This window comes from Meleagris gallopavo, chromosome 5 (assembly GCF_905368555.1).
Source record: "Meleagris gallopavo chromosome 5, MGAL_WU_HG_1.1, whole genome shotgun sequence".
In the NCBI taxonomy this organism is placed as follows: domain Eukaryota; kingdom Metazoa; phylum Chordata; class Aves; order Galliformes; family Phasianidae; genus Meleagris; species Meleagris gallopavo.
In genome coordinates this window covers 9,182,429-9,196,458 of record NC_139408.1, presented here as the reverse complement: position 1 = coordinate 9,196,458, position 14,030 = coordinate 9,182,429, and the positions used below count along the sequence as shown (strand labels likewise).

The 14,030-nt window shown below is 39.1% G+C and overlaps 1 protein-coding gene across 8 annotated transcripts in view; it reads right to left on the bottom strand.

Annotated features, from left to right (window-relative positions):
- Positions 1 to 14,030, bottom strand: part of DENND2B (DENN domain containing 2B) — a 152,653-nt gene that overhangs the window by 38,496 nt on the left and 100,127 nt on the right. For all 8 annotated transcript variants that reach the window (XM_085224173.1, XM_085224170.1, XM_085224174.1 and 5 more), the window contains 3 exons: positions 5,949 to 6,097; positions 2,921 to 3,136; positions 292 to 388 (listed from right to left, as the gene is read on the bottom strand). In XM_085224173.1, the coding sequence (XP_085080299.1) occupies positions 292 to 388; positions 2,921 to 3,136; positions 5,949 to 6,097 (462 nt within the window). The remainder of the gene's footprint in view (positions 1 to 291; positions 389 to 2,920; positions 3,137 to 5,948; positions 6,098 to 14,030) is intronic.

Here is a 14,030-nt window from a genome sequence, read left to right as displayed (position 1 = left end):
TAAAATTGCAAATTTTGGAAAAAACTTACAGACATAAACCACTGAAAATCTGTGCTAAAGAACAGGCTGGGTGAGTCTAGATGGTCATGAGATTAATAAAATAGACAACAGTGAAAATCTGATTTATTTTTAGCTCATTCCCATTTTTTTACTCTCACAAGAAAAAGTTATCATCTTTTACAGCAGAAAGCTCTAAACAAAGTTGAGCCTGGAGTAGATGTGAACAGAAGGAAATCTGTTACTTCTGCAACAATCAAATGGATTCACTAAACTATGATGTGTGTGTCGCACCTCTCAGGGATGCAGTCTCAATGTTGGACATAGAAAGTTTCTTCAATCGTTTTTTTCCTCTTTTTGCACTGTAGATGGAATTGATTCTCTGGACAAGCTGCAAAATAAGAAAGAGAACAACCAGTAAGGCAAATCACTTTTCTGCTAGGAAACTTAATTAACTAGCCGATGCAAACAAACAATTTGACAGTAGATGACAGACTAACTAGATGCCCTAAAACATTTATCAGCTCAAAGGGCTTTTCTCTTCTCCCTTTTTTTTGCTCTCATTTGCTTGAATCACTTATTTTGAATCTCACTACCTTGCCTATAGTTATATTTTGAAAAACAAAGAACTCCAGAATCAAGATCCTATTTTCAAAAATGAGTTAGACATTTGCAATAAAAGCACCTTGAGACTGAGTGTTCAAAGACATCTATTATCCTTTGCATTTCTCTCTCTTGGAGAAAGAGTTGGCCCTAGGTTTTTAAAGCCTTTACACCTAACAGAGTAGTGTGCTGCTTTGAAGCCCTATTATATCAGCTGAGGATTTGGCCCATATGGACTTCTCCCACCCCCTTCCAACTTGTGCTGTCCTTACTGACCTTCAGAGGTGCTGCATTTACTTTCTCCAATCTTATCTACAAAATTATTTTGAAATTGGCTACTGGTGCTGGCTGAAGCCAGCAGTAGCCAGAATTTTAATTCCTAGTAATCATCTTTATGACTTCTTTTCACAGGGCTAATATGGATAACAATCTTCTATCCAAAATAATCTGAGATAATGGAAAATATTCATGTTTAATGACTTTAACAAGAGATTGGGATTACCAAAAATTAGTAATTAAACAATATACTATAATTTCTGAAGAGTCATAAATACGAAGCAATTAATCTTCATAATGACCTAATGAGTCAGTAACAGTTTATTTCATTCCATAGCAGCCCTACTCATAGAAGTATGGTACAATTTGCAAAAGCTGTTTTACCTCAGCTTTAAGAGGGAAACAGAGTGAGAAACTAATTTACCATAGACAGAGGAGAAAGTCAGTAACAGAGCACAGATTTGGAACAAATTTGCACTCAGTTCTTCCAACAGCTGAATCATGCTGGCTATGTTTTATCAGGAGTGTTAATTGAAATACGTACCTAATTTTCATGGTAAATTTTACATTTACTGCATAAATTATTTTTATACTTCTACCAAGCACAGGAAGAATTAAACAAGTCCCCTCCCCTCCATTTCCAAGAGTACATAAGAATGTGGTTGGGTACAGGATGCACAGATAGCACTGGGAGAATCCCAAAGGAGCTGGGACAGCAAATCAAAGGAGCTAACCATAACTAAATCAAAATCAATTCTAGGAGAGATCAGAGGCCAGCCTGTGAAAGGCTTTGCTGAAATATTGTGCTCCCTTCACGGGGCTGCCCAGTGCTCTGTCTGCTTGGGTTGTTTCACTAATAGTGAAACCTGCACAGCAGTAAATGAAGTCCAGGTTTTTTTAAAGCATTTGGATATGGTTTCATAAAGCATTCCTGTTATCTTCCCTTTAGGTTTTGCATCTGTGGAGGCACAGGGTAGTGATCCAGAACAGTTATTTCTCAGGTAAGAGTTTTTTATCTAATAACTAATATTTATTCAATAAAAATGTGAGATTATCCAGTAATATGAGATTCTAGGAGCTAGAGCTGTCAAAAGTAGAAATAATTTGAGATTTCTGATAAAATTCTGAACATTCACATACTTAAAATATAATTTCATATGGGGAGAATATCTATTCCTTAAATGCAACAAATTTGAAAGTCGGGTACAAAAGTAACATCCAAACTTTCCAAGTTTTACTCAAAACCAAGAAGTATGCTACTCTGCAAACTACTCTGTAACTTCCTCCGCAGATGTATGCTCATATGTGCAATAGAATAGTGTATTTCATGAAAATAAAATTATAGTAAATAGTAAAGATATAAAATTATTCCTTTTGATTGCTTCTGGCTGAGTCAGAATTTTGTTTAATTGACAGGAACATAGAAATCTCCATCCACTCACAATATTTACAGCCGCATACTTTAAAATACACTCTCTAAAAAGAGTAGAAAAGAGTTGAATATACAGTAAAAAACTGACTCTTCGCAAGCCAGCAGTGAACATATTGCCTGTTCTCTCTATTGCTATTGTACTAGAGAAGGTCTTATTGGTCTTTCTAGTTGATTTGTTGTTTGGTTTGTTGGGCTGGGTTTTTTTGCTTGTTGGTTTCTGCTTTTTCTCTTACACATCTCATTTTGAGCTGGAAAGTTTGAATTCCTTGACAAGTAGAAAATTATTTCTCACTTCAAGACAACAGGGTTATGAGGATGGGGTAAGTTGTAAATAAATGCAGAAACTCTTTGCAATGATGGCAGTCCAATGTTTGCACGTGCAAACAAAGTGCAGAGTTACTCACTCGCAGGGAAGGGACTTTCACAGTTGGGGTCTGTGTAAAAAGGAGTATATTTTGTCTACCAAGAAAAAGAGCTTTCAATAAGAGCTACATGTTGGATAGAAAATTGCAGGTTTTTGCAGGCAGGTGACCTATCCCCAAGCATAAGCCTTGTATTTGAGGCCTTGTAATCAGAGAACCATTTGTTGGGACAAGATCACCCTGCCAGTACCTTTGGGATCCTCCTGGCCCGGCGTGTAGACAGCAGCTCACTTGCAGTACTCAGACTGTCCTCATTAAGGCTGGTGGGGGAAGAGGGAATGCCAAGCTGAGCCAGCAGCAGCATATCATCGTGGCTGTGCCGCTTGGGTAGCCGTGGTAAGCGGTGGCTCTTCCTTTCTGACCAGTTCCCTACGCGCAGAGACTGGCTGCTGGGCTTTGAAGGTAGCTGTGGGAACAAGAACAGCTTGAACTCTTCCACTCCTCAGCAACATTTAGTGCAGAAAAAGCTCTGTGCGTGAGTGGTGGCTGTATAAATACGTCATGCCAGGTGAGCCACATCTCTACAAAGTATGTGCAAAAAGAGAGGTAAAGGTCAGACTGAAGAGATGGGGGTCAATACCCTTATCTAAATTTCAAAGAAAACAATAAACTGCGTTCGGCTTTGAATTTCCATGTACTCACATCACATCAACGCTATAAGTGTTCAAACCTAACCTAAAGTTTGGCTGACATCAAAACACTGATATGATGGGCCTGATCTCTCTCACAGTGGTGAAAATCAAGAGTGACTACACTGAAGCTATTTTATTCCTGAGAAAGTAGGAAATCAAGCTTGCTGTATTTCCATGGTGTCAAAGTTGTTTTGAGATCTGTCAATACGCAAAGATCTTATTACAACTCTGTCCTGCCTTCCCAAGGAATTTACTTTAAAAGACAAATTGGTTATTACTGTAGTAGGAAAGCAAAATCTCATTGACAGGATTAAGTACCAAGAAGCATCTATCTTCAAAAATCTGGGAGTCTCTTGGAACAGATCTCAGAGCAGCTCTGCCTAGTTCTTGGGAAGGTTAATTGCAGGCTGACAGGGTCAAGTCCTAGGGTTCTTTTCCCAGCTTCCCTGTGATGCAAGTGAAAGACAGAAAGTGTTTCCCTCCATAACTCTGCACCTCACCCTGTCTGTCCGCCAAACAGTCCTTTACGTATCTATTACAGCAACATGTTTTAAAACAGTACCATTTTCTTGAACAACTGGCAGCTGGCATTCACTGATGTCCTATCAGCAGTGTTAACAACAGTGCACCTGCAGTATTAAATATCTCATTTGTAATAGTTGGAGGGCATACCCATCACAGGGCCATATGATCTGGAGTTAAGTGTAGGGTGTCTGTATGTGTGGGTTTTGCATCACAAACAGAATGTCATCAATAAAACATCTTCTTTGTAGCTCATGACTTAAAGAATTGGAAATAACAAACAGGAAAGGAGAAGTCACTATGGGATTCAAAATTACCACAAGCCAGTGTTTGAGGTCTCTGCTTACCACAGATCTGCATGCCAGGAGAATCTACAGCAGACTATACTTCAATGAAAAAAACACTTTTGGAGATGATTGGTGAAAGCCTGTTGACTTTCTGGCCCCTTCCATCTTGTTTATCATCTGAAGTCATGTTGCTAAACCAGCTATGTTGCTATGCTGGAAAAACTGGGTGATAAATTATTGCCAAAGCCACCATTTTTCAGGAAATTGAGGTTCTATTTTTGGTCATTGAAGAATTACCCAGATCCATAGCTGACCTGCCCTTAGTGTTCCTTTGCTCTACGAATCAACAAAATGACACCACAATTATGGAACTAATGGAATCTCCTGGCTGCATTGCAAAAAGAAGCTACCAGAATAAAGAGCCCTGTTGCACAGATACTAAAGAATACTTATTTATTGATAAATCTTACAGAGGTCACTGTAATCCATAAATTCTTTGGTCTCCCTTTGTAAAACACAGAAGAGTGAACAGCATGTTACTACCATGGGCCTATATGGTTCATCCTTTTGGATGGCTTAAATGGTACCACAACTACTGTTAACATACAGGGTACTGCCCAAAATAATTGTTCTTTGTAATATGTCTCTCACTACAAAATTATCTTTCTCCTTACTCTGCCTGATCACTCCCTTAATACTTTCTATTCACAAAATCAGAATCATTGGGGTTGAAAGGGACCTCCAGAGGTCACTTCCCACTTGCTCCCTTTTCAGTAGCTTAGCAGAAAACACTTCTGTTTTACAGATGATGGGCCAGGCGTATGCTAAGAATCTTGATAATATTTTTATCTCTAGGACCGTGGTGCCCATGTGTACCCAAATATAGCAAAAGAAAATATATTTTGTTTTGTTCTAGGTCAGTTTACATGACAAAAAAGGTAGACTCTTGTGACCTTTCATTAAAATGTAAATTTTCTGTTGATTCAGTGCTAAACAATGTTCCTTTAAAAGAGGTTTCAAACCTCAAAATTAAGCATGCGATAAATTTAAATTTTTCCTTATGAACACAACGATCCCATAAACCACAAAGCAACCTGGCATTTCATAGCTTTCACAGAAAACACACTGCTTTGGAAAATTCACCACAAAACAGAAAGTCTGCAGGTGTTTTACTTTATGCTGCCAACACAGCTTATACAGCTTTGTTAAATGCAGACACTCTGGTTTTTCTGATTATGGTTATTTATTTCTTCACTGGGAGGGGGAGTAAAGGGGTATGTTTTGCCTGTTCCATCTTAGAAGAAACCATGCCACATTACATACTTCATATTAACACGTCACAATAGGCTTCCTGTAACAATACATGGGAAAGATTAAGAAGCTGACCTCTCCCTCCAATCCTGCTAAAAACCCCACAGCAAACGTTGAGGTAGTTCACAAAGAGGCACAACCTACACAAAAGATTTAGGGCCAGATTCAGCTTCTCAAACAGCTGGCAGAGGGTTCTGCTTAAACTCATCTGGCCATAGCTCGTCAGGACTACTCCAAACAGCAACCAGCGTCTTCAGTGCAGCACTGAGACTCGCGATTGCAGCTGCCAAGAGCACTCGCAGCAACAATTTATGGATTTGATTGCACTCGTTTTCCAGATACTCTTTTTCATTCAGTACAGCTGCTCTTCCTTCTATGCCACGATTGATTCTCTTGTAACAGCTTTTAACAAGCTTTCAAGTGCAGAAAGAAATGTGCCCTCACGCCCTGTGACGCCGTGCATTACCTGGGGAGGTGATGTGTATTTCCTGTCCTGCGGAGTCCACATCCTGTGCAAAGAATCTAGGGAGTTCTCGGAGAGCTGATGGGATTTTCGGCCCGTGTGACGGCCTTTCAGCTCCACATCCTCATACGGGTTTTCCTTGGATGACTCTCCTTCACGTTTTTTGGTGTTTTGTTTTGTTTTTTTTTTTTAAGAAAAGAAAAACAGAAAGGAATGTAAAATTAAAAAAAAAAAAAAAAGTCATGTGAACCAAGTGAAAAACTTTTAGAAAAGCTGCTCAGCTTTCAGCATGACTCATCCCTCTCACTGCAGCTGGAAGTATTTGGAGGAAAACTTGGCTATGAAGACAACTTTTTTTTTTTAACTTTTTTTTTTTTTTAATAAAATGCAAAGATTTCACAAGATGTGCTTCTGAGCATCTGCAGCTGTTCAAAATTTATTGATATATAAAAACTAAGGCACATAACTATGTTAAAGTATATCGGTAGAGTTTACAAATCTATAGCAGCCACTCACAGCAATAAATAACTGTTCTCAATATACCACCCTTACACGTGATAAGACAACTTTTATTTGATGCTACTTTCACTTTTCTCTCTGCCCAGAGAGCAGGCAGAGAAAGAATAAGCACTTTAGCTCAGCAGTGTCAAGAGAGAAAATTGGAAGATATAGAAGATTGGAAAATGTAGAAGATTGGAAAATGCAGAAGATGAGGGAAGAATTTCTGCACCAACCATGCTGCATCCTCAAAGCAAAGTTGTTTAAAATACATCGTGCCTTCTAGCTAAGCAGCCATTCATTTTAACTAATGTGAAATTAGTATCTCCTGGATACTAATCTCCCATCAGTAATATAAAGAGGTTTGATCAGTTAACCACTAAATATGAGACAAATGAGAAATAAATTGAAAAGCATACTGCCATCTTTGTCTTTTCAGCCTTTGAAAACCAGAAACATTTATAGTATGGATTTAAGGGAGATCCACGACTCTTCAGCAGCCATTTCCATCTAAGGATTGGTAGAGCAACTCATCATCTTTGCAGGAATTCTGAACTCAGTAAACCTCTCACCAAACTAAGAAGCACAAAGTTGAATGAACACCATCAATAAAATGAAAGTTTTGCATCTCGTTCTTTAGACAGTACATAATCAGCAACTGGCATAGAACTTCAGGGTTTTCAAACACAGAGCCCTTCCAGTTTTCTTACCACCTTACCTAGAAAATCGTCCCAATAAAATCATCTGCTCAAATTCAAATCTTGAATTTGCAGAAATGTGAAACATGCAATAAGTTCAAAGATTCTGGACAAGCTGGTTTTTGTAGTTTTATCTGAAGATGACCATAGAAATCCTGCATTTAGTAGAATTTATATTACAATTCAAACAATTACATATAAGCTTTCGAAGAAATCCAGGCTTTATTGCATACTGTATTAATCAAGAATTGAGGACAGAAAACTACAGTATGGTTTACATTTCACACTGTCACCACTTCTGCAGAGGTGACAGCCAAGGTACAGTTATTTTCAGTGAGAGCAAGGCTCATATTAATATCCTCTTCTTTTGACTATCAGTTTCTTTTTTCTAGACAGAATATTATATTTCCTGGTTGCACACAAGAAAAAAAAAACAGTTTGTGCCTTCTACTTTACTGAACTACAGGACTGCTTGATTCATCAATTACAGTGATAAGAGCTTTCACTTAGCAAGTTCACACATTCACGTGTTACAAGTAAAATACAGTTTTGCTTCAGCAGTGCATCATACTAAGATTTCTAGTCAAACATAAGAAAAGACTGAATGCTTTAGCATTGTTTTAATTAGAGGCCTGAATGACTGCTGCTCTTGAAGAATGTTTGAGTTGGCAGTCACAACCTATTATTTCATCCAGAGGGAATCTGATTCTAGAGGCTGCACTATCAATAGTCTGTCCACATGCTGCGTGGAAAGAATGTCTTCAGGTGCATGAGGTATGCAAAAGAAAGACCTTTTGATGATGAACAAAATGAACAGAACAAATCTGAAGCAACAAATACTCTTGAAAACAATTTATAGCCATGTATATTCTTACAGGACTATGGAACAGATTAACTCCTGCAGAAAGAAAAACAAATAGATATTGCACAGTAATTGTTACTTGTAAATGCTGCAGTTCAAGATACAATAATCACAGCAAGAGTCAACTTTGCAAAGTGCTTTTACTTACTCACAGCTAAATGGATTGCACTAGCATAATAAAATTTCTTGTAAGCCCAAGTCAAGTATAGGTCAAGCAAGAATTTTAGAATGGATTAGCAGATTTCAAAATACTCAGCCACATTAGGCAGTGATTAAACATATGCTTCCTTGAGAAAACAAATCTTATTGCGTTAGTCTGCTAACTATCCAAACTCCCAAGAAGAAACAAGTTCATTAGCTGAGAAGAAATATTTTCTAAAACATAAAGCAGTTTATAAGTTTATGGCAATTCTCCTTCCAAGACATCACGGAAAGCAGAATTGTTTGAACCCAGCTAAACTCAGCAATACTAATATTGATATAAAATATTAAGTTTAGAAACAGGCCAAGAGAAGTCTTGGATGAGAGGAGAGGGAGGAGTAAGAAACCAAGAGCAGAGGCTGCTTTTCTGACTCAGATCCTCTAGCAGAAAAAAGCTCAGGCCAAATTCCTCTTCAGTGTAACGTGGAGGTCAGTGGAGATACAACAGGGATTTTAACCCTTTCCCTATAGCCCTTCTGAGTTTCTTCAGAAGTTTGACTTGCTATTCGATAACACTTTTATTTTACTGTTCTCATTTACTTAAAAATAAAATTGTCTCTGTTGTTTTTGTTTTGTTTTTTCTTTTTTTAATTATCTCTTCAGATTAAATTTGCCTCATCTATTTTTATTTTTTCTTTTTAATAAAAAAAAAAGAATAGCCTCTTTCTCCATGAAATCTCTGGCATTGAAACAGCTTGATCAATCTGGTTTTGTTGATTTGGCATTTGAACCAAATATTTTGTTCAGTCAATGAGCTAGAAGAGATTATTTATTTCTGTGGGTCTTCGGCCGTTTTCAAGCTGAGATAGTCACTATTTTTTTTTTATTATTTAGTTTATAAACTGTTCTTGGTGGATAAGACACAAAGATCATACATGCAAAAAGAGCACTAGGAAGCAGAAACCAACTGGTTTCTGGGTGTAAAGAACTCCAACAAACCCAAGACTAGAAGCAAGCAAAAGAGATGTTTGTGGGTTTCCTAAACTGACTTAGGACAGCAGTCAACCCCATCTAAGTACACAATTACACCCTTCCATAGGCACAAAGGCCTGGGGACAGGTGGCTACCAGCAGGTGTGGGTCCCACACCAGAGGAATGGCAGTGGTGGCAGCTGCTGCTGCAACATGAAAATGAGGAAGGCTTCCATATAGCTGAGTTGGTTCCAGAAGTTTGCAGCTTTGATCACTGCATTTCTCCTCAACACCATCACTTCTCTAATCCCAGAGATCAAGGCAAGGAATGTTTACAGTCTGCATGTTGTAGGGCTTTTGCATTCATTTGGATTTGCTGTAAAAGGAAAAAACATTTACAATGGAAGAGTAAAGTAATGTTCTTGTTTCTTCCATATGGATGTCTCTATTGAATGCCAGAAGGAGAGAGATTGCACACTACAGGGCCACACTTGTCCTAATGAGGCTGATCTAAGTGCTGCACAAGAAAAGAGCAGACAAACTCTGACTTCAAAGAAAGCTGAATCAGAACAAATATGGAATAGCAAACTTTTGGTAATTACTGTCTCTGATCACCAGCCCTGCTCCCAGATGAGTCTGATCAGTTCCTTCTACAGGCTTCTAAAGTTTCCCATTCTCTCAAATTCTATGTACCAAACTGCTGAGTAAACACAGGACATTTATCTACAAGACATTTATCTTCAGAAGGTCTCACAGGTAATTTAACAATTTGTCCTTAGGGGAAAAGGAAAAAAACAGATGAAATAGCCAGGGACTTTTAGAGAAGCCATGAGGAATGCAGTGCCTTGAGCTTAAGCATCAAGGAGTTTCCTCTAGTGGTTGCAATTCCTCCATCCGTGACGCTCTGCAAGTCAGCCCCACCAAGACCAGAGGCAGCACACAGCGTTCCTCTGTTCAGCCCCTCACATTGTGGCAAATGGGAAGCAGAGGCAGATTCAGCAAGTCTGCCTCATGCTGAGAAAGGAGAGAAAAGCAAGACCGAGGGGGAAAAGAAACAACAGGTAGACTCTTCTCAATAAATGGAAGAAAAGAGGGAAATGGATCTTTTCTTTCTAGACTGGAGAAACAAGTAGCAGTTATATAGCAATGGAAAAGGCTCATTAAATGGCCTTAAATGTTGTGCCTAAATTAGGAACCAGTGCTCACACAGAGAAGATGCCATCTCCAGAGAATGATGCTGAAAGCCCAGGCTCCACGTGGCCAAGGTAGGTGGTGTCAGCACCTCACAAATGATAAAGTGTCCATTTCCTGTATTCTAGAACTTGCACACAAAATATAGTGCAAATAATTTATTTTACATTATAAAGAACAGGGAGATCAAAGCTTCAATTGCCTTTGCAGGGAATATTTTGGAACAAACACCATACCCCTCAAGAGGCAAGAAGTAAGAAGCAGTGGCAATACATGGGCAGGAAAAGGGAACCAGATAGCTGGAACTCAGACTAAGTAACACTCGAGGGCTTGTACCCAAGCAAGCCATCTGCCATGAAATAGCAAGGGAGCCATATACTGTGCAGTCTTACAGGTCCCCAGCATCTCTGGGGCTCCTAGTCCAAAGAACTGCACAAGGCTTCTCACTCTTCTATGTATGCACTATTCATTCATTTTATTCATAAAATTACATGCACACCAATTCACACAACCAGTGCTGGAGGAGCACTCATCCATCAGGATGTTTATGATCATGTTCAGATGAAATGGATGAAAACCACAAAATCCCCATGCTTTCATAAAATATCTGAGCTAAGATCTTTAAGACACAGATGAGCTCTTTCAACATCAGAGAAGCTGCAACTGTGCATCTCAGCTAAGGAATTTAACCCAGGAATCTGTTGAAAGGGGAACTATTTCAATGTCAAATTACAGCTGAGATGCATAATAGTAGCTTTGAAAAGCTCTTTCTAAACAGCACTAGGTTACAAACAACTACCTGCTTAAAGTCCTGTCACCCGGTGCATCAGATTAGTACTGTGTTCTCAGAAAAGTAGTAGAGCATCTGCAACACGTAGGAAGATGAGTCTAAAATGTGATCAGCCTTTTGAGCCCTGTGCAATGGGGGTTGTATCACTGTTTTCTAAGCTTGTCCAATTTTGCCTTGCCAGGCAATAAATAGAAGAAAGACTGCAGAGACTTTCAGCTCTCTGCTCTCTCTACAGGAACTGTAAGAGCTTCCATTTGTAACCATAAGCAAGAATTATCTGCAGAAGAAGTTTATCTGATAAATAAATAAAAATATTCTCCAAAAATTTCACCCTCTAGCACTCAGTCCAAAATTACATGAATGAAAGCAACCAATGAGGAACTGTTATCACACCACAGCATCACCATGCAAAAAAGGGCTTGCATTTCAAGGTGGTTGAACTCAGTTGACTTCAATGCAGTCTCTCTATGAATTTAAATTAGGGTATGGGAGAGCATCATCACAATCATTTTACTCTCCATTTCACTGCTGTGCATTAACTGTCTAGAAAACCAGCATCTAAAGCTCACAGAGAATCCAAAAGAAGCTGTAAGGGTTATATAGCAGTGAAACAAATTCCACAGAGAAAAATAGGAATCTAAACGAATCATAACATGATGATTAAAAATAACATGTATCCCAGTGTGGCATACAACAAACAGCCTAATCATCAACAGAATGAGACAGCTAGAGTATTTGGGCCTTCTCTGACTGGCCTATATGGCAACTTTCATTTAATGCATTCTGGCTGCCATTACCCTACATTAAAATTACCACAATTGCACTGTTGAAAAATCCCACGTGATTTTTAGACTTTTAAAGGCAAGTGAGGGTCGTGAAAGAAAACAGAAACACACGTTTCTCTGGTCACAGCCTGCACCATCAATCATAGCTCTTTTACTAACAAATTATCTCAAGAACTATTGCTAAGGGTCTGATGAAAAGCCCAGAAAAGCTTAGAGATGACTAGCACAGCACAGTTGGCAGAGGTGCAGTCTCTCCAAGTTTGCTTCAGCTTCACAGCAGCCCAGCAAATCCAGTTTCTCCCAGATTCATACAACTATTCTGATGTGAGATGATTATATGATAGAAAACAATGTGGTACTATAGTATGACAGACAATAATGTGGCATGTGATGATGGGATTTTACTGGAAAAATGAAGAGCCCCAGCTTACTAACCTTCTTCCACGTTTACGGGAAGAACTTTGCAAAATATTCTAATTTGAAAGCAATGTGAAGCTGAAACATCTTCCAGCTGGACCGCAGTCATCATCTCTGCAGTTTTGGCACACTTAATGGAGTATTCAGTAAAACAGCTAAATCATCCCATTTGTTACATGACAAGTACTGTGTCCAATTTACATCAGAATTCAAAACAGCTAATCTGTTCAGGGAGATGAGGTGTTCTATCATGATGTTTTGAGAACTGGACTCCACAGGGAAGGAAGATTAAGCCACCGGCTTTCCCTCCCCTCCACACTCAGGATCCTACTTGAAGAGCCACACCTGCTTTTTTTTAACTGCTCAGGTACTCACCTGGGTTAGGCTGCCCTGATGCTGTATGTAATAATACTGATTTGAGACATATTGCTCCATTTCCTCTCTTATGTGGTCTGACACATTGTAAAGCAGTGACAAATCCAGCTCTGTACACTCTCATCTCTCTGGAAGACTGTACTTACTCATGTACAACAGTCATCTGTGCCCCACTCATTTCAAGGAGAGCTGGAAACATCAAAATAACATTTTGCTTCCTAAGTGATAAACTGAAACTTGAATACAAGACTACTGGGGATATAATTAACTCTCCCTCAAAAAAAAAGGAGAGCTTTATAATGATTTATTCATCACCCAACTCTCTAACTACGGGGAAGGCCCACACCAACCTAGAGCTAGCTGTCCTGTGGTAGTGCAGAAGTAAACAAGAAACTCATTCTCCCCAAACTGAAAGCTCAGATGCACAATAGAGAAAAACAGATAAACAGTTTTGTATAACCATATGGTTTTACTTTTCAGTCACCTTTGGCATCAGTTGTAACAAGGTTTCATAATATATCTCCAGAATCACAGTGATTAAGTCGCTATCCCATCTCTAATACATCTTAAGATGCAAAAAAATACTTTTCAAAAGAAACACCCAGTTATTGAAGGGCTCAGAATTACCGAAAGGTGACACTGAACAGGTCCAGAGAGCAGAAGGGTGCACAACAAACCCTCCCCAGCAAGCCCAGCTGTCCCTCAGGCCATGGACTATAGGAAGCTCCCACCAGGAGCCCAAGGAGCAAGATCCCACTTGGAAACTCATCCTGGTTGCAGAGATTCCGTAGCAATAGGCTGCAGGCATTGCTTTACTTTCTAGTCTGCTTTGAGCTTTCAAAGTAGACACAGCAGCTGTCCGCAGCTCCTTCAACCATTTCATTTCTTCTGTTTTTCTCATTTTCTCATTTTCTTCCCTTCGCATAAGGCCAAATTTCCCGCACAATTTAACTATCACTTTTTATTTAAAGCAAATCTGAAATAATTTAACTCAGATAACTGAGAACTTCACAGGTTCCAGAAAAACTTTCTGACTGGCTTCTCAACAAACAAATACAAACACAGGTGGGTCTGAATCCAAGCTGTCTCTGAGCATTTATGTGCTGGGAAGAAAACTTAATTCCCACCAAGAACATGTGATGACTGTCTTACTCTCCTCCACGAAGCACTGATAAACTGTGGTGTGGAGACAGGGAGATACGAGAAGAAGGTGGAGATTTCAAGACAAGTTTTCAAGCTGGCCTCTGTCATAATGAACAATATCAAACCCCAGACACAAAGGCATGTGATGTTTCAGAATCAGAACTCTACAGCCACATCTCTACAGACTTTGGATTCCCAGGGACTCTGCTGCCAG